The 27364-nt window shown below is 53.0% G+C and overlaps 10 protein-coding genes across 10 annotated transcripts; 6 read left to right on the top strand and 4 right to left on the bottom strand.

Annotated features, from left to right (window-relative positions):
• Positions 1–81: 81 nt before the first annotated feature.
• Positions 82–2803, bottom strand: BO83DRAFT_457903 (uncharacterized protein; the record flags this gene model as incomplete). Its single annotated transcript, XM_025537117.1, has 8 exons — positions 82–1075; positions 1134–1717; positions 1783–2007; positions 2052–2181; positions 2233–2275; positions 2326–2637; positions 2711–2733; positions 2781–2803. The coding sequence occupies 8 exons, from the start codon at positions 2801–2803 to the stop codon at positions 82–84; spliced, it is 2334 nt and encodes a 777-aa protein (XP_025391900.1).
• Positions 2804–3710: 907 nt separating this feature from the next.
• On the top strand, positions 3711–6344 carry BO83DRAFT_405941 (origin recognition complex subunit 1). Its single transcript, XM_025533853.1, has 3 exons — positions 3711–4573; positions 4626–4762; positions 4812–6344. Exons 1-3 carry the CDS (start codon positions 3776–3778, stop codon positions 6289–6291), a joined length of 2415 nt encoding a protein of 804 aa, XP_025391901.1. The 5' UTR covers positions 3711–3775; the 3' UTR covers positions 6292–6344.
• Positions 6345–6521: 177 nt separating this feature from the next.
• BO83DRAFT_375674 (WD40 repeat domain-containing protein) lies at positions 6522–8279 on the bottom strand. The gene has a single exon (XM_025530517.1). The coding sequence runs from the start codon at positions 8080–8082 to the stop codon at positions 6721–6723; it is 1362 nt and encodes a 453-aa protein (XP_025391902.1). The 5' UTR covers positions 8083–8279; the 3' UTR covers positions 6522–6720.
• A 168-nt stretch (positions 8280–8447) lies between these two features.
• Positions 8448–9639, top strand: BO83DRAFT_178292 (ankyrin repeat domain-containing protein). The gene is made up of 5 exons (XM_025526452.1): positions 8448–8522; positions 8576–8601; positions 8696–9015; positions 9079–9408; positions 9480–9639. The coding sequence occupies exons 3-5, from the start codon at positions 8917–8919 to the stop codon at positions 9528–9530; spliced, it is 480 nt and encodes a 159-aa protein (XP_025391903.1). The 5' UTR covers positions 8448–8522; positions 8576–8601; positions 8696–8916; the 3' UTR covers positions 9531–9639.
• A 31-nt stretch (positions 9640–9670) lies between these two features.
• Positions 9671–12593, bottom strand: BO83DRAFT_178297 (M protein repeat protein). The gene is made up of 3 exons (XM_025526453.1): positions 12327–12593; positions 10782–12265; positions 9671–10726 (listed from the first exon to the last, which is right to left on the bottom strand). Exons 1-3 carry the CDS (start codon positions 12499–12501, stop codon positions 9791–9793), a joined length of 2595 nt encoding a protein of 864 aa, XP_025391904.1. The 5' UTR covers positions 12502–12593; the 3' UTR covers positions 9671–9790.
• A 324-nt stretch (positions 12594–12917) lies between these two features.
• Positions 12918–14770, top strand: BO83DRAFT_375676 (H(+)-transporting V1 sector ATPase subunit H). The gene is made up of 3 exons (XM_025530518.1): positions 12918–13342; positions 13417–13936; positions 13994–14770. The coding sequence occupies exons 1-3, from the start codon at positions 13039–13041 to the stop codon at positions 14604–14606; spliced, it is 1437 nt and encodes a 478-aa protein (XP_025391905.1). The 5' UTR covers positions 12918–13038; the 3' UTR covers positions 14607–14770.
• Positions 14771–14912: 142 nt separating this feature from the next.
• BO83DRAFT_434815 (Zn(II)2Cys6 transcription factor) lies at positions 14913–17257 on the top strand. The gene is made up of 3 exons (XM_025535839.1): positions 14913–15522; positions 15591–16901; positions 16958–17257. The coding sequence occupies exons 1-3, from the start codon at positions 15327–15329 to the stop codon at positions 16987–16989; spliced, it is 1539 nt and encodes a 512-aa protein (XP_025391906.1). The 5' UTR covers positions 14913–15326; the 3' UTR covers positions 16990–17257.
• A 2651-nt stretch (positions 17258–19908) lies between these two features.
• On the top strand, positions 19909–24005 carry BO83DRAFT_375678 (uncharacterized protein). The gene is made up of 4 exons (XM_025530519.1): positions 19909–20967; positions 21156–22068; positions 22124–23664; positions 23718–24005. Exons 1-4 carry the CDS (start codon positions 20405–20407, stop codon positions 23797–23799), a joined length of 3099 nt encoding a protein of 1032 aa, XP_025391907.1. The 5' UTR covers positions 19909–20404; the 3' UTR covers positions 23800–24005.
• Positions 24006–24532: 527 nt separating this feature from the next.
• Positions 24533–25542, top strand: BO83DRAFT_457927 (Apq12 family protein; the record flags this gene model as incomplete). The annotated part of the gene is made up of 2 exons (XM_025537118.1): positions 24533–24548; positions 24671–25542. 2 exons carry the CDS (start codon positions 24533–24535, stop codon positions 25183–25185), a joined length of 531 nt encoding a protein of 176 aa, XP_025391908.1. The 3' UTR covers positions 25186–25542.
• Positions 25543–25999: 457 nt separating this feature from the next.
• Positions 26000–27235, bottom strand: BO83DRAFT_178376 (putative signal sequence-binding GTPase GPN3). Its single transcript, XM_025526454.1, has one exon. The coding sequence runs from the start codon at positions 27103–27105 to the stop codon at positions 26227–26229; it is 879 nt and encodes a 292-aa protein (XP_025391909.1). The 5' UTR covers positions 27106–27235; the 3' UTR covers positions 26000–26226.
• Between the last annotated feature and the right edge of the window lie 129 nt (positions 27236–27364).

Consider the following 27364-nt stretch of genomic DNA (forward strand, 5'->3'; position numbering starts at 1 on the left):
GCCGCCGTAGTCCTGCGTGTTGTCGACACGCCAAGGAAGTCTCGGTCTGACACCACCCCGGACCTTGTCGCCTCATCGAGACTAGAACAAGGTGCCGAGGTCTGCATTGAGCAGTCCAGCCAGATCGGTCATGCCCATGACCGGCGACGAGTCGCTCGATCGGTCCTGAACCGTCGTGGGCTTGACGCTCATGGCAGAATTGGCCCCAAGCCGAGACTTCTCTCCAGAAGAGGTTGCGGTGGTCCGTACAGGACCCATTAGTCCCGCAACCTGCTTCACCGTGTCGACAAACGCCCAGAACCCTTGGCTTTTCTCCGAATTGCCCCCTGCCCCTCTTGCCGGGAAAAAGCTCTCCAGACTTGAGTCATACTGAGCAGCATGCCCGATAGCCAAATTGGCATGCTCACCCAAGAGATTGTCCCAGTGAGGGTCGAACAATGATGCGCCCCAAGAAGTATTAGGCTCCGTGGTGAATGGGCCCGCATAACTAGCAGGCAGCTTATTGGACAACGCTGACGCATTTGCACGGCTATACTCATCGTAGCGAGCAATCTCTAGGGTATAGTTGGTCCCTTTGATTTTGTAACGAATGGCGGACTTCTCGATAAATCTAGCCACCGGCGCGGATTGAGAGAATTCGACCTTTCTCTCAGGCTTGGCCGAAATATCGTGCATCGTAGCGGTGCTTCTGAACTTAATAGTGCCTGCAAAATCTCTCAATGCAGCATCAATCGAACTGGCCTGGTAAAATTCGAGAGACTTCAACTCGAGCTGCCAGTCAGACTTTTCGAAGTCAACGACGGCTACCTGCAGGGGTGGGCGTTTGTCGCGAGATTGGCCGTCCTGACGGGGTTTAAGCCACCTTCGCTGGGTGGTCTCGTATTCTGATGCACCGGGGCTCCTGGTGAACTCTGCCTCCAGTCGAAGCATGGAGTTGCTCTGGCCTAAGAACTCAAAATTCACTGAAAATGCAGGCTCGGCGCTGCTCAGCGATTGTGCCGTGCTGAGGTATGGCTGAAGCAGATGGGTAGCCTGGTAACATCTGGCAAGAAGTTCGTCTTTATGGACCTTGAGGCTGTAGGGATGACGAATGATCAGTGACATCGCCACAAACACAACGAAGCGGAGCTTACCCTGGTATCAAGCGTCCCTTAGTCTGCTCGTGCAGTATCATCTCTCTGAACTCTTCCAGAACATAGTATGGTTTGTCGTCCGCCGGAATACGGTACTGGTCGAGTACAAACGAGCCGAGATTGACCCGCATACGCAAGTGCCCACGAACAACGACCACGCCCTTCAGACATCTCTCAACCATGCTCAGGAGCCGGGCATTATTCTTTGACTGAATCAGACTCGCTCGATCGGGCCACCGTTGCGCCTCAGAGCCCTGGAGTGGGGTCCCACGAAGCAATGGCCTCGCTAGGCGGGCGTCTTTCTTCACGACAATCCTATTTTTCATGACAGTTGGGGGCTCGACGAGGTAGAGTTTGCCTTTCACAACATAGTTGGCAACAACCTCAGTCCACTTTGTTCTGAGGCGTCGGACGATCTGTCTCATGGCCTCATCGTTGTGCCCCATAGCACAGATATGATTAGGGAGATCTTTTGGAACAAAGACGTGACAATTGAACTTGACCCGTATGTTATCGAGGGCCTCGAGCTGCGGACCTAGGGAGTCAACAATGGAAGGACCCTCTTTGGGCCACAAGAAGAGCATCTACAAGGAAGTGTCAGTCAGGCGGTCGAAGAAGTATGTAAACGGGTAAGCTGGGTTTTACTCACAAGGTCCGAAAACTCGGAAGAAGAATCCGGTTGCTTTTGCAGTACCTGGAGTCTGGCATTGTATTTCTCCTTCAACTCCACGCGAGCTTCTTTACTGACTGAATGCGCCATAATCTTCTCCCAAACTACCTTCTTCTTGCTCGCATTGTTGCACTTTGCAACGATAGTGAGAATGATGTCTTTTGCAGCTGCAACCTGAAACGGCTCGCCCCATAGGCAGATGGTCTATCTCCGTCAGTGTGCGCCTTGGTGGAGGCAAAGGAGCTTACATTGTCGTTATAGAAGGGCGGCTTTATGAAGGCACCTGTACGTCGGCTAATCTCTTCAAAGACCTCATAGCGGCCATGCGCCCCCGGTGGCTTCCTGATCGAGCCGCTCAATCTTGCAACGCCGAAGAATCTGTTGCAGCTTTAGCACATTTGAATAATGACATAGAAGGCATATGCATACTCATTTTTGAAGGTCCCAAAAGGCGCGGGTAGTTTGACGAGGCCTGTAATTTTATTAGCGACTTTTGAATCACATCGCAGGATCGGATCTTACCCGTAGGCTCCAGCTTGCCTCTCCACTTAGATTTCGCAGGTGAGTCTCCAAAAAGATTTGGTTTAGGAGATACCCCGCTTGAGCATCCAATCCGTCCGCGATAGCCTCCACGGCCTCGTGCTGGTCGTGGGACAACTGCGGGGCGCACCGGCGTGCTGGAAGTGCCTTTATTGGCAGGTGCAGCTGGGGGCTGTTTGGGAAACTCATCCGAAGTGGCTTTGGGAGATTCTGGTATAGCTTGATCAGTTCCGGTCTTTGCTGTTGCTTGGGATGGATAGTAACCTTGCTTTCCGTAGCCCGGAAGCGTCCATTCTAGAACACACAGAGATCAGTTATACGCAACTAAGGAATAAGTAATCAAAACGAGAACGAAGACAATAGCTACCCTGGGCTCCGGAGCACTCGAAGCTATTTGCGGTTAGCCAGTGTCTGTCACACTAGATTCTGGGACTTACTCGACGCGATTTTGTGAAGCCATTGTGAACCGCGTAAACTTATTTATCAACACTAGACTCGAAGATCACGGAAGGATCTAAACTGCAGCTAACACAGCGCTGGTGAGGATTTGGAGAAGTTGATCGAGAGAAAGGGGAAATGGCAGGATTAATGAAAGGGAGTGGTAGTGACGGTAGAGTTGATGGTGAAGAGACAGTGCGAGGACGGTGAAAGCGAAAGAGAGACCGGAGTGAAAACGGTGGGATGGTTAAGTTTACCGAGAAACACTCACTTGCTGGCAGGAAGAACCCGGTGAATTCTTTCAAGAATCCGTTTTGCATTAGAGACAAATCTACAAGCAAACCACGAGGATCCAATTCCTGGAGCAGCTTCTTACTGGGAAGGAGCAGGTCAAGTGAAGGCAGTTGAGGTAATATCGCTTCATTCTCTACAACGAGAGTCACGTAAGAAACCTGTGAAGCTGTCTGAAATGATTAACAGCAGCAGGAGTCAAGTGTATCAGAGTGGAATTGGAAAGAGAAGCTGGGGATTTTTAAATATGGTTCAGTTTGTAATGAAGAAGTAGCAAACAAAATGAAGCAAAAAGTACTAGATTTCTGAAATTAGTCATGGACTGCAGCCATACTTTATTACAAGACTTAAAGCTTCTGTTGTAAAACCAGACATTACTGTAAAACCAGACATTACTTAGGCGTACTTAATTCAGTAATAGATAAAGTAGTACTGGAGTGGTGGTTTGTATGGCGTTTGCTATACGGGCACATTTGAAGTATACTACGGGAGGCAATACCCGCTGCCATTGGCCAGAAACGGCTGCGCGTTGTCCACTTTGGGCAACGCGCAGCGGGCGCGCCTTTCCTTTTTCTGTCTTTTCCGTCGCCGGTTCAACAAACTAATCAATCAATTATCATCCATCATCCCATCAATCACTCCTATCACTTTAATACGGCCATCGCTGCCCCTTCCATCCTTCTTCGCTGGTCTCTGCAGGACAATGGCTTCTGACTCTGCCGATGAGGCAGACAAGTCGCGGTCCCGCAAGTCTAGTGTCCGCAAGCGTGCTCAGCTATGGATGACCAAGGGAGGTCTTGTCCGTGACGACTCCGACGACGAACTCGGCGAAGAAGACCACCCCTGGGAATGGATCTATGACCACAACGATGAGAACAACAATCATAGCGAACAGGCGACTGCAGAGGATACCCCCAAATCGAGCCGAAGACGCACCCCTCGCCCCAATGCCAAACGCCGCCGGACTATTGTCGGAGCTCGGATGGGCTCGTTCGAATGCGCCTTGGGCCAGGTGGTGCTTCTGAAATCCCCAGAACCAGGCAAAGATTGGATTGGCATTATAACAGAATTTCTGGAACAGGAGGACCCAGATGCTGAGGAGGAGGTCATCAAATCGGCAAACATCATGTGGTTTACTTCCCCGGATGAGTTCATGTCAACCCGGAACAAGCGACGAGCCGACGCTTTGCCCAACGAGCAATACCTGACTACCGATTTCAACGTCAATCCTCTTAGTTCGATCAGTGGCAAGGCTACGGTGATGTCCAAGGATGCATTCTACGCCAAGTACCCAGACGGTGTTCCTCCGAAGGGAAAAGAAGAACTCGCGGAGTTCAACAAGTGCATTGTTGTTCGGAGAGGAGTGAACCAGCTGCAAGGACGTTACACAGAAGAGTTTGTCTGGGAGGATGTGTACCGTGAGGATAGGGTCTTTGATCTCATTACCTTGATCAAGGATGGGTTGAAAGCAGCCAAAAAGCGCAAGCAAGTCGACGAAGATGTGAGTGATGTTCCTGATCGTGGTGGATTCACGGTGCTGACGTATATTGAAGTATGACGAGAAGAAGGATAACACCAAGGAAGAGGACGAATTTGTTCCCACCACACCTAGGAAAAGACAGAAAGTGGCTACAAATGCTACTCCCCAGTCGCGGCGTCAAAAGACCTTTACCACACCAGCTCATAAGAGGTAGGCACACAAGCCTCTCCACGCAAACATTGACTGACATATCCCGCAGAATCGTCGTCAAAAAGCCACTCGAGTTCACACCTCTTGGTACTCGTATTCTTTCACCCACTCATTTCGCCTCCCCGTACCGCCAGGCGCGCACGTTGCTGCACGTTTCCACCGTGCCTACATCGCTCCCATGCCGAAAGACAGAATTCGAAACTGTCTATAGTCATCTCAGTGCCGCGATCATGGAAGGGACAGGGGCCTGTATCTACATTTCAGGGACGCCGGGTACTGGAAAGACAGCAACGGTCCGCGAAGTCGTTGCGCAGTTGAATTCGGCCGTGTTGGCAGAAGAGATGGACGATTTCATCTTCGTTGAGATCAACGGCATGAAGGTCACCGATCCCCACCAAGCTTACTCAATGCTCTGGGGAGCGCTCAAGGGTGACAGGGTATCGCCTTCACATGCCCTCGACCTTCTTGAGCGGGAGTTCTCACATCCATCCCCACGACGAGTGTCTTGCGTCGTCCTTATGGACGAGCTCGATCAGCTTGTCACAAAGAATCAGTCCGTGATGTACAACTTCTTCAACTGGCCTGCACTTCGTCACTCTCGCCTTATTGTCTTGGCTGTCGCAAACACTATGGATCTTCCGGAACGTACACTCAGCAACAAGATTTCCAGTCGTCTGGGTCTCACCCGTATTACCTTTCCAGGATACAAGCACACAGATCTGATGGAAATCATCAGCACCCGCTTAGCCAACGTACCAGGAAACATCGTTGACGCAGATGCCATTCAATTCGCCAGTCGCAAGGTCGCCGCCGTTAGTGGTGACGCCCGACGTGCCTTGGACATCTGTCGACGCGCCGTCGAAATTGCCGAACAGGCTAGCGAAGCAGCAGCCCAAGACCCAGACACAGACAGACCCGACGCAGACGACACCGAATCCCTACCCCCAACACCCAGCAAGACCCCAGCCCGCAGAGAAAGATCTCTCAAACAATCCGCCCAGTCCTCCCCTCAAAAGAAACCCCCTACCAAACCACAAACAGTCGGCCGTGTCACCATCGCCACAATCAAACAGGCCATCCACGAAGCCACATCAACCCCTCTCCAACAGTCCCTCCGCTGTCTCCCCCTCGCCGCTAAGCTCTTCCTCGCCGCCATGCTAGCCCGCGTCCGACGCACCGGTATCTCCGAATCAGCATTCGGCGACGTTATCGACGAAGCCAAACGAATCGCCGACGCGGCCGTGGCCGTGGCCGGAGCAGCAGGCGCCGGCATCAAAGAGTTCCTATTAGCCGGAGGGACCGGCGCTCGCGTACGAGCTTTGGGCTACGCCGCGATGGAACTGACAAACTCGGGCGTTCTCGCCCTGGAGTACGGAGCCGGTGCTAAGGGACCGCTAGGTAGCGCTGCTATACCGCATCGCGGCGATCGCAGCGGAAAAGTACGACTACGTATCGCTGCAGAGGATGTCAAAGTTGCTTTCCGCGAGGATGACGAAGCCAAGGGGCTTGGGTTGGGCTTGGATCAGTGATTTACCACTCACTATATTCGGGACAATCTAGAAGATACATACTGTATAAGAACAATGATACCCATATGTTTTATTAATGCAAACAATACAAATACGAAGTACAACTATACTTAAAACCTTGACATCATTACACGCCATCTAAATTCTACAACTTACATCTCTCAGGCTATAAGAACAGACACCTCCAATCTCTAAGAAATTATATGATACATTCCTTTTATGAGCCCTTCCCAGGGAACCAAGCTGACATCCCAAATAACTAACGCTAAACTCCTAAGTGCATACACAGCATGACATAACATCAGAGCTAGAAAACTAAACCCCCTCAAAGTAGCTCCCCACACACACTCAAGATAAACAAACTGAAAACAAGACATCGGGGGTATTGATGATAATGAGCAGAAGCACACCACAAGCCACACTAACAAACTAATACCTCTGTCTGCCCAAGGTCGGGGCCCAAGTAACAGGGTGAGATTCCTCCGTGGCCTCATCATCCGGCTTCCAGATCTTAATGGTCTTATCAGCCTCACCAGTAATAAGACGCAGACCAGTACGATCAAAGGTCGAAGCCATAATACCCGCCTCGGCTTCCAGAGAACCCGGCTGAGCGACAGCATCCATGCTCTGGAACTGGTACCCGGTCTTCCAATCCCAGAAGCACATGGAGCCGTTATCACCGCCGGAGAACATGACGTTGTCTTCGTTGACGGAGAGTGTGTTGATGATGGCGTTCTGACCGTCGAAATTCTGCATGAAGTCGCCCTCCGGGCACTTCCATTGCTTGATGGAGCCGGTGCTGGCGGAGGCGAAGGTGAATTCGCGGGGGTGGGTGGCCAGAGCGCGCACGCCCTTCTTGTGGTGCGTGAGCACGCCCATGGATTTACCGGCTGCCAGGTCCCATAGGCGGACGGTGGCGTCAAGGGAGCCCGAGATGATTTGCGGGTCGGCTTCCTGGCACTTGACGTCGGCGACGGTGCCCTTGTGGCCGGCGAGGACGTGGACGTTGGCGCGGGTGCGCATGTCCCAGACGCGGGCTACGCCGTCGCGACCGCCTGTGACGAGGAGGTCCAGACGGGGGTGCAGGTCGAGGGTGTAGACGCCGCTGAGATGGCCGTGGTAGTGACGGATGACTTTGTTGGTTTCGAGATCCCAGCACTTGACCATTTTGTCTTCACCGCAGGAGAAGAGGTAGGGATGTCGGGGGGACACGGCCAGGCCGCGGACGGTGGAAATGTGACCCGTGAGAGTGAGACGGAGGGCACCTGTAGCCAGGTTCCAGATCTTGATGGTTCGGTCGCCCGCACCACTAGCAAACCACTCGTTGTTCGGCTCAACGGCCAAACTGCGCACCCAACCCAAGTGGCCGGAGATGACCCGCATGAGCTTCCATGGCGGGTGCCAGTCGGGTCGTTGCTGTTTCGTCGCCGAGGGACGTTGGATGAGACTCTTGGGAGCGTTTTCACCGCCGACGCCGCCGGCTGCTGGGCCGGGGGCCTTCTTGACGAGGGCCATGGACGCGCCGCTGCCGTCCACGGCGGCTTGGGGCTGTGGTTGGATCTTGGGGCGTTTGGCGCGTCCAGCGGCCACGGCTTTGGCTTGCTTCTCGGCGAGTGCTGGTGGGAGTTCCTTCACATCTTCGTATTCTGCTTTGCGCCGGTAGGACGTGGCGATGGAGCCATTGGCGACGGAAGGGGTGACCATTAGGTAGTCGGAGCCGAAGAGCTCGGCTGTCCGCTTAGCGGAGAGGCGCACTGCCTCGTCTGGGGTGGTAGAGGGAACGACGTCCATGGTGGTGGATTAAAGGGTAGTCCGACGCTCGGTATGGAGGTTTGAGCTGCTTGCTGCGGAGACGTGTCGTTGGCGCGTCCTGAGCCCCGGGGCGGGGGTGTATTGGGCTTTTAGACGAGATCAGAGGTGCGCCTCATGCGGAGTGTACTAAGCACCGGGATGACAGGAAAAAGCGCGGCGCAGGCGTGGAATTGGCGATGATTGAAAGTGAAGGCGAAGTTGGAATCAGCGGCAGCGAAGCTCGACTTGATTTTCGGCGGGCGGCGAGCTATTGTCTGCCTGAGGCATCAGAGTTACCTTCAGGTGTCGAGGTCCAGATGCCGACCCCGCCGATTGATTAGTTGATGCTATTCGACCCCCAAGTTATTCTGCCACATCCATCATGAATACCAGTCAGGAAGCTAAGTTTCCTCTTCACGAGGCTGCCCGGGAGGGCAAAAGTATGAAGCATCTAATCCGATCATTGTGATAAGCTCTGACAGATCTACTCCAGCTCAAATCGCCGAATCTCTCCTCAGTGTACGTTGCTACTCCGAAGCTGCCCCGCACCGCCATGAGGGAGCTCTATACAACCTCACCGATAACTCGAAAACCTCCCGCTGATGGAATCTAGGCCAATCCCAAGCTAGCGAACGTCAAAGATGACGATGATCGTCTCCCCATCCACTGGGCAGTAGCATACAACCGTCTCCCGATCGTGGAGCTACTGATATCCAGCAAGCACTTTGATCCCGATGTCGAGGTTCGTTCGTCATTACCTCAACGATTCGAAATTATACCACGTCAGAGTCCTCACTAACATATCCACAGGATGGCTCCGGCTGGACGCCTCTCATGATTGCATCCAGCTTGAAGAACGCTGAAGGCGATCCCATCATCGACCTACTGCTTAAGAAAGGCGCAGACGTAAGCACGAAGAGCGTCTCGGGCCAGGTACATACCCTCCCTTTGTCCTAGGCCACCTTTTCCCTGACACGATATCTGTAACTACAACAGAACGCCCTCCACTTCGCAACCTCCAAAGCCAACCTCTCCACCGTCCGCACCCTCATCGCCAACAAGTGCAGCGCGAGAGTAAAGGATAGGCGCGGACAACTCCCTCTGCACCGGGCAGCGGCGATTGGATCGTCGCCCATCATCAAGATTCTCCTGGAGGATGGGAAAAGTCCTGTGAACGCGACGGATGTCGACGGATTGACAGCTTTACATCACGCAGTGTCAGAGGGCCACGGCGATGCGGCGATTACGTTGCTCAAGGCTGGTGCCGAGGCGGATAAGAGAGATTCGAATGGCGTTTTGGCCATTGATATGGCTCCGGATAGTAAGGTTAGTCTATTTACGTTTGCTTTGTGGTCCCCTTGAGGTGGGAGTGTGTGCTGATAGTGGTGTGTCTATAGGTACGGAGCTATATCCTGCAAACGGCGGAGAGGGAGGGAATCGAGTTATAGTTTATCCATATGTTGGATAGGGAAGGACAGATGGATGGAAAATATAAGAAGGATTAAATACCCGGAGTCTATCTTTGATACTCTCAGGCTCATCGAACAACTGTTTCCATATTATTTTTTTGTCTTAGTAATTAACGGATTCATGACATCTTCTCTTTCAAGGCATGTCTCACATCACATCGTCTAAATCGGGGTCTAGCCCGAACGAACAAATCTATGTACAGGACAGCAATAACAAGTCTACTACGCACAAACACCTCTTATTTCATGGTGCTGTCAACCAACTCCCGATAGATCTTCTTGAGATCTGCAATATCGGCCTGAAGCTCTTCCACCTGTTCGCTCTTCTCGCCGAGCATCTCGAGCGTCGTCTGGTATCTCTGGTCAAGATCCTCGAGCCGCTTCTCAAGATCTTGCACGCGAGCGTCGGAGGATCGCTTCTCCTCCGCCTCGCGCATCAAGTCGACGATTTGCTGGCGCGCTTCATCACGTTGTGTGGTGATTCGAGCGAGTTCGTCTTTCGATGCTGCACGTTCGCTCTCGAGGCGACGGACCGTGGCGCTCATGCGCTCAACAAGCTGTACGGACGGTCCCGCTCCTACAGTGGACTCGGAGATAATGTCGTTGATGCCACGCGAATGCTGTGTCGCTGCTCCGCCATAGGCCGAGGGCGTCCCGGAGCGGCTGAAGTACTCGTCGGGCTCGAAAGTGATCGACGGGGTTTCTGGGACAGCATGGTGAGAGGAGCCGTTGGTTTGAGGTGGGGAGAGCATCAAGGTCGAGTTGGGGAAAGAGTTCTGGCGAGTGGGAGTGCCAACTTCTGGCGAAGTTGGTAACGTCGAGGAACGACGGCTCGTGGGCCGGAAGTCTAGTGAGACAGGCTCCAAAGCACTTGGTCTCCGGCTGTAGGCAACGGGGGACTGCGTCCGCGGCTGCTGGAGCAAGGCGGGCGGCGAAATGGTCTGCTCGCGCCATTTGGTTCGCTCCTCCTCTAGTTTCTGCGACCAAGTAGCATCGAGCACCTTCTTTTGTTCAACGAGATCCTTTCGAGCCAGGGCCAAGTCATCCGCCGAATTCTTCAGCTTCTGCTCTGCCTTCTGTAGTTCTTGCATGCGCTCTTCGAGCTTTCCTTCGAGGTCATGCTCGGCCTCCTTGGCATTCTCCAGGTCTTCTTCAAGTCTTTTCGCTTTGAGGTTCTGTGCACAGTTAGTCTATCTGGTGCCATTGCATCAGGAATTTAGGGCGTCTTACCACTTCGCGGATCTTCCGCCGCATCTCGCCCTCCCGTCGTGCAACCTCATCCCGCTCCTTCTCGACGTTCGCCAACCGTGCCAGTAGTGAGCCTTCCAAGGTCTGCCAATTCTCACTGGCGACAGCATACTGTGTTTGGAGGGTTTCGATCTGACGCAGGAGTTTGGCTTGCGCATCGCCAGTAACACCGGAAGACGCCTCTTCTGCCCGAGACCGCAGGGACTCCATCTTACTTTCCAGCGCCAACTGCTCCCCCTTCAACTCGATCTCCAACATACGCGCTCGCTCCTTTTCCTGCTCAATGGTTCCCTTCAAATCGCTGATCTCTCTACTCAGCTTCTCTTCACTGATTTCACGTTCGATCTTGGCGCTTGCTAGATCCTCCTCCAACTGGGTGGCGCGACGCTTCTCCTGCTCGAGTGCCTCGGATTGAGCCTTGGCCTCTGCAGCTTCCGCTCTGGACACAGCTCGAGCGAGCTGTCCTTTCAATTCCTGTACAGTCTGGCTGAGTGCGTTACGCTCTGCCGTCGCGGCTTCCAGGTCCCGAGACACCTTCGTTTGCGCTGAGAGCGAGTCATTTGCTCTCTTCTCGGCCGCCTCGGCCCGTTTGGCTCTGATTTCTGCATTGGCAAGATCCCGTTCCAGTTTCTCAGTCTTCTTCTTTGACTCAGTCTGCGCCTTTGCATTCTCTGCCAATTGCTGCCTCAGTTTCTTGATCGCGGTTCTGTGGTCCATTTCCGACTTGGATAGCTTTTGTCCTTCCTCGAGCAACAGTGCGATCTTTTCGTCCTTTTCTCGAAGCTGCTTTTCGACGCTCCCTGGCTCTGCTGTAGCCGCTGCCTTCTTGGCAGATTCCGCGGCTTCCTTGGCCAAATACTTTAACTTGGACTGCAGCGCATCGATCCGTTCGATATATCCGTACATTTCCTCCTGCCACTGAGACTCTGCGGCTTTGTGGTCCGCCTGTAACTGCGCAATCGACTTGTCTTGGTCACTGGAAGTTCTGGGGCTGTCCGTAGGAGTATCCGTCATTGGCAGGGAAATCGTAGGCGCGGGAGGTTGATCAGGCTCGGGAGATGATGCGCTGTCTTTTTGTGTGGTATCATGTGTCGCATTAGAGGTGTCTGCTGAAGCAGCCTCCTCAACATTAGAAGTTCCGGTCTGCGAAACGAGGTCCTCAGAGCGGCGTGACGAGACGGCTGAGTCCTGGCTCATCCGAGGAGCCTCTGTGGCTGCAATTACTTCCTGCCGACTGGAATTTCGAGAATGTCTCCCTGTACTTCCATTCTGGGAATCAAGACTAGCGTCAATATCCATGCTTGAGCGTCCACCGTTGCTGGGAACCGGACTGCTGACGGGGGAGGGGGCATGGCTGGAAGGCTGCGAGGAAGTATTGCCCGCGGTATTCGACTTGACCACGGCACGAGCCAGGCGTTCCTGAAGGCGATCATTCTTTCGCGCATTCGACGAACTGCGTGATATACCTGGTAGCCATTAGCAATCTGGCATAGTACAACCGCCCGAATCGATCAAGTGTCTCCGTACTGCTTGTCTGCTCATTTGGTTTGGGCTTTGTAGTCGCATGCTTGGCCTGTGATTGTTTCTGGTCCTCCTCTTCGGCCAGGATCAAGTCCAGCCTGGACTCCACGCCGGCAACGGCTTGCTGCAGGAAAGAGCCCACTTTCCATTTTGGCTTGGAGCCTTGGGAACCCTGCGACATTGTGACGGCTGTGAATATTGTTGCTCCTGCAAACTAGGATACCTAGCAGCAAGAATGCGCCAATTCAATCATGGAAAGCGAGGAGTTTAGACGATGATGCGATCGGATGCCGGCTTGTCGTCACTTGGAGGAAGACGAGGCCGTAGTACTAAATCGGACGCGGGAAGCAACCACAAACGAGAGACTAGCTTAGAGAAGCACAAATTCCGAGGAAGTGGAAGAGCAATGAGATCCCAGGAGAGTGAGTTGTCCGACCGGAGTCGGAGAGGAGGAGGGGCCGTTCGGTCGATACGTTGCAGCTTGCGTGGACTCCGAAGAAGCGATGAAGCGCAACCGGCTTGGCGGCCGGGGATGGAGAGACACTAGACAGAGTGACGGCGAACGTGATTCGTATCATCATCGGCTCCTCCCTGGCCGTTCCCCAACCTCCTCCTCTTTCACCACCTCCGCAACCCCCCGTCTCTCTCTCCCCTCAATCCAGTTTTCTCCGTTCCGGTTGGCTCCTGAATTTCCTTCCCCCCCTCCTCCGGAATCACCATGTCGTCGCTACCCCTGGAGCCACCCACCTACCTCAGTTCGCTACAGAACAACATCCGAGCTCGTCCCATCCCATGGGAGGGAGCTGTCCGAGCGGGAAACATCACCGATGACCACCTGAAGAAGATCAAGGCGGTGGATAAGGTTCGCAAGGAGCAGCGGCGTCAGACTGTCGAGGGGGATCTGGCTGGTTATGTTGGTCTACTCTCTGGTGGCTCTGAAGGGAAGAGCGTGCTGGACTCCGCCTCCAGGAGAACCGATATTGTGCAATACATTCTCGTGCTGGCCGCGGATTTGATCAACGGTACGGGCACCTTCTCCCTGGTCGGATTGCGATAGTGATGATGGAAACGAATACTGATCATACTGTTTCTCTAGATGTCCCCTCCCTCTCGACCGCCCTGGTCGCGCATCCCGACCCTTACAAGCCATTCCTTCCCCTCTTGCGTCATTCCACCAACCCCGAAGACCCGATCCCTCTGCTCACCTCCACCTTCTTGACCAACCTTGTCTCCGTCAGCCTGGGCACGTCATCTAAGCCAGCTGCGCGGGATGACGAAGCGCTTCCGCAGTTGTACACCTATCTCTCTACCCTGACCCAGAACCAAGACAGCGGGCTGCAAGATATCGGGGTTCAGGAGCTGTCCGCATTGCTACGAACCTCGAGGTCTCGCGAGATCTTCTGGAAGCAGAGGCAGCAGACCGTTGAGCCGTTGATTGAGATCCTGCGTGCAGCTACGGGGGCTAAAGATAGCAGCTCCAGCACCTTGGCTGGCAGCTCGCGCGCGATCGAGCCTGGTCTTGCCGGTGGTGTTGGTCTCCAGCTGTTGTACCGGGTCTTACTTGTCCTCTGGCAGCTCAGTTTCGAAGGGGAGTTGATTGGTGATGATCTGCAAGCGTATGTGACCTGACTCCCAACGGGGGTAAGGTAGAATGAGGCTGACCATGGATATAGGGACTACGAGTTTGTGCAGCTGTACACACACCTCCTACGCCTTTCCCCGAAGGAGAAGACCACGCGACTCCTCCTTGCGACCCTCAACAACCTCCTGTCTAGTAACCGCACCACCCTGCTCCCGGTCGCAGTCTTTGTCCGCCTCCCTGCCCTCCTGACGAACCTCGCCGGCCGCCATCTGACCGACCCCGATCTCTTGGAGGACCTCACATTCCTGTCCGAAATGCTGGATGAGTACACCAAGACACAGACGACGTTCGATCAGTACGCAGCTGAGCTGCAGTCCGGCCACCTCCGGTGGTCCCCGCCCCACCGCAACCCTACCTTCTGGAAGGACAATGCCCGTCGCATCCTCGACGAGAACAGCGGTGCACTGCCGAAGAAGCTGTCCGAAATCATCTCCAAGAGCTGGGATAACGACAAGCAGGTGCTGGCGATTGCCTGTAACGACGTGGGTCACTTGGTGAAGGAACTGCCCGAACGGCGGGCACAGCTGGAAAAGCTGGGTCTGAAGACCCGTGTCATGGAGCTGATGACGGACAAAGACGAATCAGTGCGGTGGGAGAGTTTGCGGGCGGTTGGCGAGTGGCTGCGCTACACGTTCGATGACTAGAGCTCAATGGAGCAGTGTGACGTGATGTGACATATTACCCCGTGCTTGTTTGATCTGCTTCTATCTGGCCGAGCGCAGACCTGCTCTGGCTGTATTGTATGGATTCTTCAGCGTAAATCATTTTGAAATGCCATTGTCGTGTGCACATAGCCAGCAAGTCGGCCCCGATAAGGTTTCCGCTCGGAAGCACGCAAGCCATGCATAGCCCGCTCCCTCGTGGCGACGATCAATGTCAAAATAGATAGATAGATCTGGAGACAATGTCTGGGGAAGAATTAGGGTACTGTGTCATGCACACTCTGATCTGAGACATCAGAATCCGATCCACGCAGAGCGCCCAACGGCTGTTCTGAGCACGACGATTGGCAGCAGCGGTGGATCGATGATCGGCCGCTATACAGAAAGCCGCGGGTCCCGCTTGGGTTCGCCTTATCTCATCGGTCTCAACTTTTAGTTTCTCGCACTGACCGGTAAGACTTTCAACGGGCTCGTGGCACACCTGTGGCTTGAGATTCATCTCCTCTCCATCTTCTCCGCACAGAACTTGACAGCGTTCATCGACCGGGTGACACCTATCCCCCACCTTGTCACTCTTATCAGCTGCGGAGAAGTTAACCAGCGGACGAACCCCCCTGAACCGGGGAAGAGCCGAAGACTCCGCAGAGGGTAAAAAAAGCAATCAGTAACATTTTCTGCGATCCCCTCATCCCCGCCAACTCCATGTCTCGATCTTTCAATGGGTGCAAACGATGTAAAGCCCGACGGCAGAAATGCGATGAGCAGCGTCCCAGTTGTGGTCGCTGCATGACGGCTGGCACGCAATGTCGATATGCGATGCAGCTGCAGTGGGGGGGCCGAGCCTTTTCGCGCTCAAGATTTGGGGCCTGCGTGGGAACGGGAGGCATGCAAAAACTTGGTGGGTGAATACCATCTAGCCTGTGGTATATCTGGATATACTGGTCTAACTTGGCTACTTGCAATCAGAGTACTCCCCTGGCGAATTCATCTACACCACAAAAGCTGCGGCTGCTCTTTCTCCGGGCACAATAGCAACATCTCCGTCTACCCAACCCACGAATACCACCATAGTCCGCCATATTGATCCGTTCGCCTCCCTCTCTACCGACCAGAAATCCCTCCTCCATCACTTCCTCAACGATGCCTCTCAGATCACGGCTTGCCACTCCGGCATGCAGCGTGATATCTGCAAGATGCTCGTCCCCATGGCCCTTCAGACTCCGTCCCTCCTCTACGCAACCATGGCCCTCTCTGCTATCCACCTCCAAGCCCTCCACAATCAATCCGAGAACGTCAAGTCCGCACCCGAAATCGCACGCTTCATGGCCCTCAGCTTAGAGCATTTTAGAACGGAACTACAAAATCCTGCGAGCAGGGGATCGGATGCGCTGCTCGCAACCGCCCGAACGCTCTGTCTCGCAGAGATACACTCCGGTGCAATCCACCCCAATTCCTGGCGCGCACATATCGAAGGTGCCCGGGCTCTGATGGAGGCGTCAGATCAGAGCGGGGCGCTGTCGCCCAAGTCGCCAGAAGGGTTCAGGCGGTATCTGGATAGATGGTATCGGTCAATCGTGTCGCTGACTGCGTTGACGGGGAATGGGCCGCCTATCGGTGAAGCCACAGATCAGCTGGTCTCCATTGGGCCAAATCAGTCGGCGTCGCCGGATTACTTAGATGATTACTGGGGCTTTACGGTAAACTTGGCCACGATCTTCCGAAGGATTGGGGCCGTCGCTTGGCGGGAGCATCAGAGTCGGGGGCAGGAAGGCGATGAGAGTTCTGTCCAAGGGAACGAGGTCAGCGTACACAATGAAGCTGCAGCGCTGGAGTCGTCGCTCCGTCATCTCATGGAACAAGAAGTGGCTTCGCAGCCCGCATTCTACCCGGGCGTCGTGGAAGGTCTTTCTGCGGAATGTATCCAACAACTCATGCTCTGTAACGAGGCCTTCCAACTCAGTGCTCTCATTCAGATCCATCGTCGACTACGAAAAACACCAGCGTCTGCACCTGTGGTGCAGGAGTCCGTCAAGAGGATCCTCGAATGCACGGCTCAGATCGGGCCGTCTCCGGGGCTGAGTCCGTGGGTAATGCTGACTACCCCGCTATTCATCGCTGGGTGTGAGGCGCGCGGAGAAGATCGCGAGCAAGTGCGGCGGCTACTGTCTTCGCTGCACGATACGATTCGAGTACCAAATGTGTTGCAGTCATTGAAATTCCTGGAACAGTATTGGGCGAACCAAATAGATGAGAATGAAGGATGGAGTCAATATCTCGGTATGTACTGTTCCTTCCTTTATTTGCGATGATGTTAATTCTGACAAGATGTGTAGATCGGATGAGATTCGATTTCATCCCATATTAGACTTGGGATGCAATCTGAACGAAGATATGTTTATGTGTGTTACGCGAGCGTCAGTCTGGTTGGATACTATGTGGCATGCAATGTTTCGATTCTGCGAAAAGTTGAAAAGCATTACGAGCCAGGAGCAATGAGCTTTTACGTGTACATGGCGTTGGTTGAATGATTGATTGATTTGAGTCAGTTGAGTTTAGCGATGAGTTAAGGCGTCGATACTTGAATTCGAATTACTAGATATACGCAGAAACACCCAGTTAGATAAAATCTCAACAATACTTACTTACTAACAAGTATATGCGAATTCCCAGTGGATAAGTCCTACATACCAAATGTATCAAATAAACGAAGCTACTTCTACTACTGGAAGTAGCTGACCACGGATATGAAACCGAACCGAGCCCCATAATCAAACTACTGACCACCCAACCACTCGAACCTACTGCTACGTATCTACTACTGACATCCTGAATCACCGACCACTTAACAAACAGTACTACTTAGTACTATACATATACTGCAATTATACCTCCCAAAAATAGAACCGGAATACTGCAGCACTACTGCACGTTTGACACCACCTGAACCAAGGAAAAGAAAAAAAGGAAAGAGCGCCAAAATAAGGGTCTACATCAACTTGCTGTACGGGAGTAGCAAGGGGGCCCGGGGGGGGAACTACCCCTGCAACCCTGTATTGATGCTACTACTACTACTATCTATCCTTCCTTGGCTTTTTTCAGGTAGTAGATGAGTGCAGGCTAAGACATAAATTTGCATGGGATGGCGCCACTTGAGTTATGAGGTGTAGGAGGGAGAGGATAAATATAGAAGCATTTACAGTATGTTCAGTAGTTTATTTTTTTTTCCCCATTGTTTCATTTTTGAAAGTTTGATGATAATGACGGGGTGTGGTGTCAATCACAATGAAAAGTTGTTGTTGTGTTGGCTTAGAGTTTAGGAGGAAGGTTTTCGCCCCCTTGCTGATTGGTGTAGTTGGGGGGGGAGGAATTAGTATACTTTTTTTTTTTATGTGTTCTTAAAATTGGGGAGGAGAATGAACAGAGTTTGGCAGAGTGGTAACTATAACTACATAATAGAGATGGAATAAGAATATTCAATATATGAGTGTCTCATTAGCAAATTTATTTGGGTAGTAAGTACTATGTATATATTTCTCTCGGAGGAGAATACCCAGAAGAGATGGGATAAACAAGGAAACACGTACACTGTACTTATTACATGCTACCCTAGTTACTACTGAGTACGTAGTAGGATAGTAATGAACCACACTTAATTTATATACAGTAATAGTAGTAGACACGGCAGAACTCATCAATCTAGTTAGTTAGTTAGCTAAGTAGTTGCCCGTTAGCACTACTAGTCAGGCATGATCCATAATAATAACCCTCCCCCCTCCCCCCCCAGGGTTAACCGTGGTCAGACCATCTCCTATCACGTTTAATGTCATAGTAAAATAAAATGAAAGTAAAAAAAATAGTAGCCAGATAATAATAATAATACTACTACTACTACTACCACTACTGTATAGTAAACCTACACTATTGCAGCCAACCGTCGACGATCAAAGGTCTAGAATAAACCTCAATAGTTATCTATCGGTTGGCAGTCGTTTCACGTCGCAAAAGATAGTAACTATATTTAGTAATTAGGATTCTGGACTGGTCGTGTGTCAGTTTCTAACTGATGCAGGAGGGAGATAGCACATACTATCAATCCAAGCGAGTTAAAGCCGGGCGCTTACAACTTATGACTACTAAGTTACTAACAGCCCCATTGCCATGGCCCCCTCCCCCCCTAAGGCTATACAGTTGCAGACGGGAGTCTCACTTGTCTACCACGGTTCAGGTCTCAAACCCAATCACATCGCCAGTCATCACATTCAGGAGATCCGCAAAAAGTGGAGATCTGTGCACTGAAAGAGAGTGTTGTTAGTGTGTGTGTGTGTGACGATGTCTGCGTCTGCAAGCTGCACTCTGCATTGACAGTCTCCTGAATCTTAGTACTGTACAGCAGAGGGTGACGACTACTTCTGTACTGTGCAGTAAATAGATGGTTTGGTAGTGGAACTAGTTCGGGTCATAACTGCTCGGGTGCAGGACGCACCGGCCACTAGGGTAGTTAGTACGTAGTAGACTGTAGAAGAGATTTTTTGTTCTCTGTCGGGAGATGGAGAGGTTGGGGCCAGCCGATATGCTGACTATAGAGCCGGCCACATTAGTTATATGCTTTGCAATTTTGTTGTGCTATTTTCAGTATCCAAGCCTCCTTGTTGGTGAAACAAACAGATGTCAGCATATCTTTTGGGGGAGGAGGGGTCTGAAAATGGATCTTGGTTTTTCTTTGACCTTGTTTGTGGTTGTGGATGATGCTGCAACCATGGTTTGGGTGGACTATGGGAAAGTCAGTAAACTGCTCTCTCTAATCTACCCCTGACTAGACCTGCGGTCTTCCGACTACCGTGATATCGAGTGGGGCTGGACTCCGATCGGCCGTCTGGACTGGAGGCGAGCTGGTCTCGGGATGGCAGAGAATACTAGAGATAGCTTGAAGATGGAGAGAAAAATGTGTAAAGAATTATGGGAGGAGCTGTAGGAATGTTGACTTCAGCCTGGTGAGAATTAAATCAGCAATGCCCTCTGAATAGTGAGAACTTGGGTGTCCACAACCAACCACTTTGTATCTACCAACTAACTAAAGATTCAGCGGATTATTATCATGGATTATTCCTGTAACTGAGTAGTTAGTACTAGAGCAAATCCCCACCAATTCGGGAATTAGTTTTGTCGGCACCAATCAGCAATCGGCTTGAAGCTATGGTCAATCTCACGATCCTCTCTCTCCGAAGCCTTTCTTTCTCTCTTTTCTCTCTCTCTTCCTACTCTCCGCCCCTTTCAATCCGCCCTCCTTTTTCTTATTTTTATTTTTATTTTATTTTTTTCTCCCTCCCCTTCGCCCTTATCGCCCCGATCTTCCCTCTAAACCAACTGAAACTAACCCATTCAGAAACAGACTGCGTGTAATCCATGTGTGCATGTCTGCTTTTGTGATGGACTGATTGATCCAGCTAGATTGGGATTGTCTGAACTTTACTTACTTGACTATCTACTTACTTCCCTCTCCCGTCCAATGGGTCCGTTCCATCCACTATTATTCCCCTGAACGTCTTGTCAAACCTGCCTCTCCTCCCCATTGAATGATTATTGCCCCGTGCCAAAACTAAACGCCTCCTGCCCTCGTCACCATGAGGGTGCGTCGATCCTGAACCCATTGACCACCGATTGTTTCTGATCTTCCCTCTTCTCTGTGTCTTTCACCCCCCTTCCCTTCCCGTCTTTACCTGTTCTTGTCAATTGTCCCGGGTTTGGCGCTCAACCTTGCCAATTAGAGTGTCTCCTCCCTCATGGCCCCAGGCTGGACTTCTCCGCCTGCCTCGGGCGCTTTATCCTCAAGCCCAAACCATAATCATCTCCATTCCTTGTCCCAGACTCATCATCAGTTGTCTCCATCTCCTGTGTCTGATGACCCCGGCGCTTGGCCAAGTCCTCCTCCTCCTCCTCATCCTCGTCCTCCTTCCTCTGCTTCCTCCTCCACCTCCGCTGCCGCCGCCGCCGCCGCTGCTGGTCCTGTCACCTCTCCTTCTTCCCATTTGCCGCCCTCTACTACCTCTCTGGCCTCTCCCCCTCCTTCGGCCACCCTTGTGCGCAGGAAACCGCTTCCCCAGGATGCTGTGATCCTGTCGCCCCAATCCAGGCCTCCTTCCTTGCCCCTGCTACCCTCCTCCCCCCCGGGCGACTCGCCTGCAGATCCGCTGTCACTCCCTGTCTCTTCCTCTCCTCTCGCTGCCAGCCATCATCACTTGGCCTACTCCCCTGCTTCAACCTATTCCTTCTCCGGTTCCGTGTATGAAGTTGACGGCCAGGAGGACGACGACTCCCTTCATTCGGTTCCAAGGAACCTGGACAGGTATGACAGCCGTTGCCCCCTGCCCGTGCTCTCTTCCCCTCACCTTCTCCCCCTGCCCCCCCTCACTCTGGTGCTTGCGGTCCTTGCAATCTCACGCTACTTCTGCAGCCGGGAGAAGGCCTTTCCATGTCCACTTTTCCCTTCAGACGTGGCAAGACTAATCTCGGACTTTTTCTACTCTTCTCCAGATCTCCCCGTGGTGGTCCGTCCGCGTCCCATCTACGTATAGATACCTCCGCAGCCTACGTGGACGACGACGAGGAGAGCAGCAACGCCAATACCCACAACCCCAGATACTCCTCTCAATTCTCGAATGGGACGTCCCTACACAGCCGTCTTGTGAGCGAGCCATTCGTTCCCATCCTCAAATCGCCGGCATTCCTCCCCAAGCGCCCCACGACCATGGCCTTGCACCTCCCCTCACGCCGTCCTCCACCGCTACATATCGATTCCCCCAGCCGGTCCTCGTCCGGTGACTCCAAACAGCCGAAAACCCCGGCGAACAAGATCAGTTCCTTTTTTGGGTGGCGCGCTACGACATCTTCACCCGGCGCGGAATCCTCCAGTACCGAGATCTCCGAGACCGGTCGTTCCCCGGTGCCTTCCCCGATGCCTGCCTCCCTCCACAGTGCGTCCTTCTCCATAACGCCGTCCACCACGGTGCCCTTCGATCCCTCCAAGCCGCAAGTGCCTCTCCCGCAGCGAAATCCATCTCTGAGCAGTGGAAGTATCCTGGACTCCAGGGCGACGACGCTGGTGACCGAGCTTGAGAATGAACTGCGGGAGATTAGCTCAGAGCTGGCCGGGTCCATCCGGCGGGAGATGGAGTTGGAGGATCTGGTGGAGAGATTGCAGTCGGATATGCCCTTAGATACCCCCAATCGCCGTACCAGCGATTATTTCTCCGATTCAGGCAGCAGCTCCATCCGCTACGCGTTCGAGTCGGGTGGTCGGGTCGAAGACATTGAAAAGTACAAACGCACTGCAGAGCAGGAGCGGGCTCAGATCAAGGTGGATCTGGGCCAAAAGTTGCAAGAAGAGCGCAGTCGCCGGGCAGCCTCGGAAGCACACGTCCAGATACTAGAGTCCCAAGTCCAGCAGGTATGACTTCCATCAGCACAGAGAACTGTTGAACTCCAAGACTAACACACATTAGCTGCGACGGGAGAGAGTAGATCTCTCGGACCTGTCCTCCCGGACAAGGGAGCTCGAAGCCGCATTAGATGATACCCGTAGGAAGCTGGCCGAAGAGCGCCAAATCAAGGATAATTTTGAAGACTTGTTGACCGCCATGCGAGTAGAACTCGAACAGTTGCGAAACGAACGGGATCATATGCGTGACACTGTTATCCCTCAACTGCAACAAGGCAGTCAATCTGCCGCGCCTCCATCCGATCCGTCGGAAGTCCAGCGGTTGATGGAGGAAATCGAAGCGCTGAAGATCGAAAACGCCTCCCTCGCCCAGCTGCAAGGCAGTCGATTCGCTTCAATTGCCGAAGAAGATGGCATGCCCACTGCCAGAAACGTCGGATTGGGACTGTCGCGGTCGAATTCGTTGGCGCGCGTGCGCACCAAGCCGTCGCCCGGTCTCTCCCGCTCCAGTTCTTTGTCGCGCTCCAACTCCGTATCCGCCAAGGAGCGCAATGAGTCTCCCCGCGAGAACCTAGCAGATAGAATCGAGGATGTTGAGGCGCAGCGCGATGCGCTTCACCAGTCTCTTCGGCGTCTGCTTGATCGCCAGGCTCACGATGCCCGTGAGTACGAGAAGCGGCTCCAGCTCATGGAGATGGAGATTGCGCGCGCACAGCAGGTGGGCTCTCCGCGCAAGCTGGGCTATGAGCGCGAAGTGCGCAACTTGCGCGAAGAAGTAAACGACCTTCGGCAGCGTGCCGAGGAAGCCCTGGAACAGAAGTGGCAGTGCGAAAAAGGCTTGGCAGGTCTGAAGATGGACCTGGACCGGGCTGAACAGGAGACCACCTCCTTGCGCGTAATACTCCAGGAGCATGACATTACCGTCCCCGAAGACCTCGAATGTGATCGGGATGGATTCGCCGAGGTCCTCGCAACCTCTTCGTCCCTGGAGTCCGCTTACAGGCAACTTCAGGCGGATCGAGAAATCGCCGAAGCAAGCGCGGCCCAGTCGCCCCTCGCCGAGCAAAACTCACTCGTGGAGTCGGTCAGCCGGACCGACATGCTTGCGCAGCATGTGCAACAGCAGCTGGCCAGCAACAATGCCCTGCGGAGCCGTCTGGCCGAGGCCATTGGCAAGGGTGAAAAGGAGCAGCAGCTGTCAGCCGCTCGTATCAATGAGATGCAGGCCCGTCTCAAGGAGATGGAGGACATCCTGCTGATGGCGCAGCAGTACTCCGAGGACGAAATGGCGCGCCACGAAGAAGAAGTGCGCGCACTTGAGGAGAACCATAATGCGCAACTGAAGCGCATGAAGAACGGCGCTCGCAGCCCTGCGGCCTTGTCGCCCATGCCTCCGACCACGCCCTTTGGCTCACGGTCTCCTCGTCTGGACTTGACAACCAGTGGTAGGGGTATTGCTTTGGATCAGGCTATCCAATCGGAAACGCTGGAACGGCGGGTGAAGGAGCTGGAGAAGCTCCTTCGCGACGCCGATTTGGAGATGGAAGAAGTTGTGAGCCGGATGAACCGGGCGCAAATTGAAGTCGCGGAACTTCAGTCTGATCGGTAAGCCATGAGAGACGTGTTATCTTGAAATAATTGCTAACAAACTGCAACAGGGACGATGCACTCCGCCAGACCCGCAAACTCCAGGCCGAAATCATGGCCCAACGCGAGACGTTCAGGACTCTGATGGCTTGAACGACGGCATATTAGACTTTTCTTGTTTCTTCGCTGTATAAAATAATCACATGGGAGGTGTTTTTTGGCGTCGACACTCTAGCGTGTGACATGTTTTGGAAGCACCCTATTTGTTTTGGTCGGGTGCAGCGCATACTCCGATGCTTGTATATGGTCACTTGGGGGTCCATGGCCAGATGGGCATGTATATATCTCACGATCACGACGTGATCATGTATAATTGCATAGATGTACAGTTTTCAGCTGAGTATGTTGAGATGAAAGAAATTCTAGCAGAGTAAAATAAGAATGTGCAAGGAAAAAAACAGAGAGTTGACTTGTCGCATGCCTGCGAGTTCCGTGATATCACGGGATCCACCCCCGGACTGGCTGCGGTGTTTGCCTGGTTTGGCTTTGCGCTCGGCCGCTAATTGGTCCGCGCATGGCCGCATTGTCTCTGGCGCATCTGGCCGAAGGAAAGTCCCGATCTCTCCTTCATCCATCATCTTCTCTTTCAATCTCCTTTGTTTGGCTTCTTCATTTCAACCATGATACTTTCCACCTTATAAGAACTCTCCGTATATAGCACAAGGTTCTTTCCTGCAACCTTACCCACCCGTGATCGCCCCACGACAAACCTTCATCGTCCAATCTTGAAGGCATAAAAAGAGAGTGGCCACCTCGCCTGCCTCTATACTCTCTTCCTACCAGATTACTACATCTGGTGACAGTGAGCTCCATTAAATCAAACACAATGGACTTTCTCCCAGGTAATATCTCAAACGCAACCAATACCTCCTACCCCATCAACACCACCACCACCACCCCCTCCCAATCTCCCCAACCAACATCAACATCAACAATATTAACCACCCACTCACCAACCTAACAGACTCCCTCCTCTCTCTAATCCAACAACATCCGACCTTTCAAACCCTCACCTCCACCCCCATCGCCTCCCACCTCGCCTCCCTCCATACCACCTACCTAACCCCCTACATCTCCCACTGCCGCTCCGCCTACCTCGACCCCTACCTCATCCACCCGCTCGCCTCGCTCCTCACCTCCTCCATGCCCATGCCCGACCTCGTCTCCATCTTCATCCTCGCCCTCGTCCTCATCATCTCCCTCAAGATCCTCGACTATGCTCGCCGTCTCGTCATGTTCTGGGTGAATCTTGCCCTGAGGTTGCTGTGGTGGGCGCTCGTGCTGGGTGCTTTGTGGTATGTTTATTCGGTTGGGATTGAGAAGACCGGGAGGGATTTGGGATGGCTTGTTGGTGTTGCGGGGGGTTTGTGGATGGGTTTAGGGATGGGGTGGAGGGCGGGAGGGCTGTTACGGGGTCTGGGGGTGTTGGGGGGTATGCGACGGGGGTGGGTGGGGGGAGGTATTAGTTTTGGGTTGTGAGGGGAGAGTGTTAAAAAAGAATGAGTTGGGGTTGAGTTGGAGTTGGGAACTTGGTAATAATCATGGATGGGGTTGATGGTCATGCTAGATGGGATTGCATTGGAAGATGAAGAAGGGTGGAATAAGGAAATAGAATGACACCGCAGTCGAGCCGCGGTCCGAGACCGGCCTGGACTGAGCTGGGCTACTTATTACGAATAAACGATTGCATGCTGCATGGAATGGATTACATGGCTGGTTTTGGTTCGATTGAATGTGAATTGAGTTCAGTTCAGTTGCCTTGAATTGAGCGGTGTAGAGGTATAGATATGTGGTGGTGCTATGGTATGCTAAGCCATGTATACTGCAAGGATTGAGGAATTCTCTTTTTTTTTGTTTTGGTGATAAGATAAGACAAGACAGAAGAAACAACTCATATGCTACTTACTTATCTATCTATCAATTACTACTTCTGCAGTTAAGAAGCTGTTTACGGAGCTACCGAGTGACACGAAAAAGGTGCAGGTGCAGGTTGCATATGCTATGACATTATCATTGGTTCGGTTTTAAGAGACATCTTGATTATAGATAATAGTTGTAAGGGGTAGTAGTATGTGGTTGGCACAATGCCATAACATAATCCATCTCGTTCCTTCAGCTCACATTCCTGTTTCAGGTGGATCGGTCGGTCGGACAATTAGATAATTCCCCTCGGTCTTTAAGTCGTATCCGGATACGAGCACTGCATGCTGTCTGCCTTCAATTTGGCCCCCATATCAAGTGGGTAGTAGATGCTTATGGCAGAACAGCGACGAGTGTTTGTTGGGTGGGTTGGGTATTGTTGTTGCTGTCGGTGACTCAGCAAGGTAGCGGTTCCACAGCATCCAGGCACGCACAAGCTACCTAGGTAACAACAACTAGAGCTCTATATAACTCGACGGAGTGAAAAGTAGGATGCGCTAGCGCATGCGCCCCCAAATCCTGACGCGATGGCGTAATCACGGCGCGCCGGCGGCAGCGGCAGCGGCAGCGCCAACAACGGCTTACGGCATCTCACTCAGCTCAGTCTTCGTAATCGACCTCTTGGGCATCGGAAGGTTCGCGGGGCTCCTGAGCCTCATGGTACTGAATGGCATCGTCGATGTGACTCAGCACCGCGGCAACACTATCTTCATCCTGCACGTCGAGCTTGAGGAACGAGACCATGCTGAAGTCGTCGATGAGCTGCCCGACCGCGCGGTTCAGTTGCTGGAACGATCCTCCGCTCAGCATTGCGTCCTTGGACGATGGGTCTCCAGTAACCACTGATGACTCCTCATCGTCACCCGCCGTGCCCAGCAAGTTATTCACATCCACGTTAGTGAACTGCTTCAATTCCTTGCGCGAAACCATGTCCTTGACTTGGTCCATCTTGCTCAGGATATTCACGTGCGGCATTTCCAGCATCAACATGGCCGACATAGCGCTTAGCGTGCCGGCGAAGAACTTGGCTTTGTCCACGACGAACGTGCTCTCGAGGAGATATGCCGCGCAGAGACTGATGTTCAGCGGGCCCTGGCGGGATAGGAACTGCACCAGGGAAGGGAGCAGCGGAATGTGTGTGTAGAGCTCGATTTGACCCGGCATGTCGAAGATGATGAGGTATTCTTCGCTGAGAGGGTCGAGGGCCTCGGAGAGGAATTCAAGGTTCTGGAGGAGGAACTCGAAGCAGTAGATGAGCCCGCCATTGGGACCTAGTCCCAGCTCTTCCATCACATCTTCGAGAGTGATGAGTTCGCGGATATCGAGGTCCGGCTCGTAGTTGAAGGTCTCTGCCGCGGGATCTAGGTTCACGTAGAAACAGCTGCGACGCGTGTTTTGGAGGTGCTGGATGATGGAGCTGCAGAAGGTGGTTTTGCCCGCGCCAGCGGGGCCCATTACTAGGACGCCGTATTTGGACATGCTGACGGCGGCACTTTGAGTTGGTGGGTGCTGATGCTGATGTTGAAGCTAATAGTAATGGAAAAGGTAGGTATGGCGCGGGGTCGACTGCTGACAAGGAGGGGAGCTAGTTGCTACTAGGTTCGGAGTTGCAGGAAAACCCAAGGAAATTCACGCAATTCTCCCGTAAGCGAGCCGGAATCCGAAGGGTGATCTGAATCAGGTTGGAGATGGAGTAAAGGTGGGAGAAGGAGGGAGCTTTCGGTAGTTCGCAGAGTAA

The sequence above is a fragment of the Aspergillus eucalypticola genome (genome assembly GCF_003184535.1).
Source record: "Aspergillus eucalypticola CBS 122712 chromosome Unknown BO83scaffold_4, whole genome shotgun sequence".
Taxonomy (NCBI): Eukaryota; Fungi; Ascomycota; class Eurotiomycetes; order Eurotiales; family Aspergillaceae; genus Aspergillus; species Aspergillus eucalypticola.

Coding starts and splice junctions, on each gene's coding strand:
- BO83DRAFT_178292 (XM_025526452.1), top strand. CDS start 8,917: ATGATTGCATCCAGCTTGAAGAACGCTGAAGGCGATCCCATCATCGAC. Junction 9,016..9,078: donor CGAAGAGCGTCTCGGGCCAG/GTACATACCCTC, acceptor TAACTACAACAG/AACGCCCTCCACTTCGCAAC. Junction 9,409..9,479: donor ATATGGCTCCGGATAGTAAG/GTTAGTCTATTT, acceptor GTGTGTCTATAG/GTACGGAGCTATATCCTGCA.
- BO83DRAFT_375674 (XM_025530517.1), bottom strand. CDS start 8,082: ATGGACGTCGTTCCCTCTACCACCCCAGACGAGGCAGTGCGCCTCTCC.
- BO83DRAFT_434815 (XM_025535839.1), top strand. CDS start 15,327: ATGTCTCGATCTTTCAATGGGTGCAAACGATGTAAAGCCCGACGGCAG. Junction 15,523..15,590: donor GGGAGGCATGCAAAAACTTG/GTGGGTGAATAC, acceptor ACTTGCAATCAG/AGTACTCCCCTGGCGAATTC. Junction 16,902..16,957: donor AGGATGGAGTCAATATCTCG/GTATGTACTGTT, acceptor CAAGATGTGTAG/ATCGGATGAGATTCGATTTC.
- BO83DRAFT_375676 (XM_025530518.1), top strand. CDS start 13,039: ATGTCGTCGCTACCCCTGGAGCCACCCACCTACCTCAGTTCGCTACAG. Junction 13,343..13,416: donor GGCCGCGGATTTGATCAACG/GTACGGGCACCT, acceptor CTGTTTCTCTAG/ATGTCCCCTCCCTCTCGACC. Junction 13,937..13,993: donor ATTGGTGATGATCTGCAAGC/GTATGTGACCTG, acceptor CCATGGATATAG/GGACTACGAGTTTGTGCAGC.
- BO83DRAFT_178376 (XM_025526454.1), bottom strand. CDS start 27,105: ATGTCCAAATACGGCGTCCTAGTAATGGGCCCCGCTGGCGCGGGCAAA.
- BO83DRAFT_405941 (XM_025533853.1), top strand. CDS start 3,776: ATGGCTTCTGACTCTGCCGATGAGGCAGACAAGTCGCGGTCCCGCAAG. Junction 4,574..4,625: donor GCAAGCAAGTCGACGAAGAT/GTGAGTGATGTT, acceptor CGTATATTGAAG/TATGACGAGAAGAAGGATAA. Junction 4,763..4,811: donor ACCACACCAGCTCATAAGAG/GTAGGCACACAA, acceptor CATATCCCGCAG/AATCGTCGTCAAAAAGCCAC.
- BO83DRAFT_178297 (XM_025526453.1), bottom strand. CDS start 12,501: ATGTCGCAGGGTTCCCAAGGCTCCAAGCCAAAATGGAAAGTGGGCTCT. Junction 12,266..12,326: donor ACCAAATGAGCAGACAAGCA/GTACGGAGACAC, acceptor AATGGCTACCAG/GTATATCACGCAGTTCGTCG. Junction 10,727..10,781: donor GGCGGAAGATCCGCGAAGTG/GTAAGACGCCCT, acceptor AACTGTGCACAG/AACCTCAAAGCGAAAAGACT.
- BO83DRAFT_375678 (XM_025530519.1), top strand. CDS start 20,405: ATGGCCCCAGGCTGGACTTCTCCGCCTGCCTCGGGCGCTTTATCCTCA. Junction 22,069..22,123: donor TAGAGTCCCAAGTCCAGCAG/GTATGACTTCCA, acceptor AACACACATTAG/CTGCGACGGGAGAGAGTAGA. Junction 23,665..23,717: donor GCGGAACTTCAGTCTGATCG/GTAAGCCATGAG, acceptor AAACTGCAACAG/GGACGATGCACTCCGCCAGA.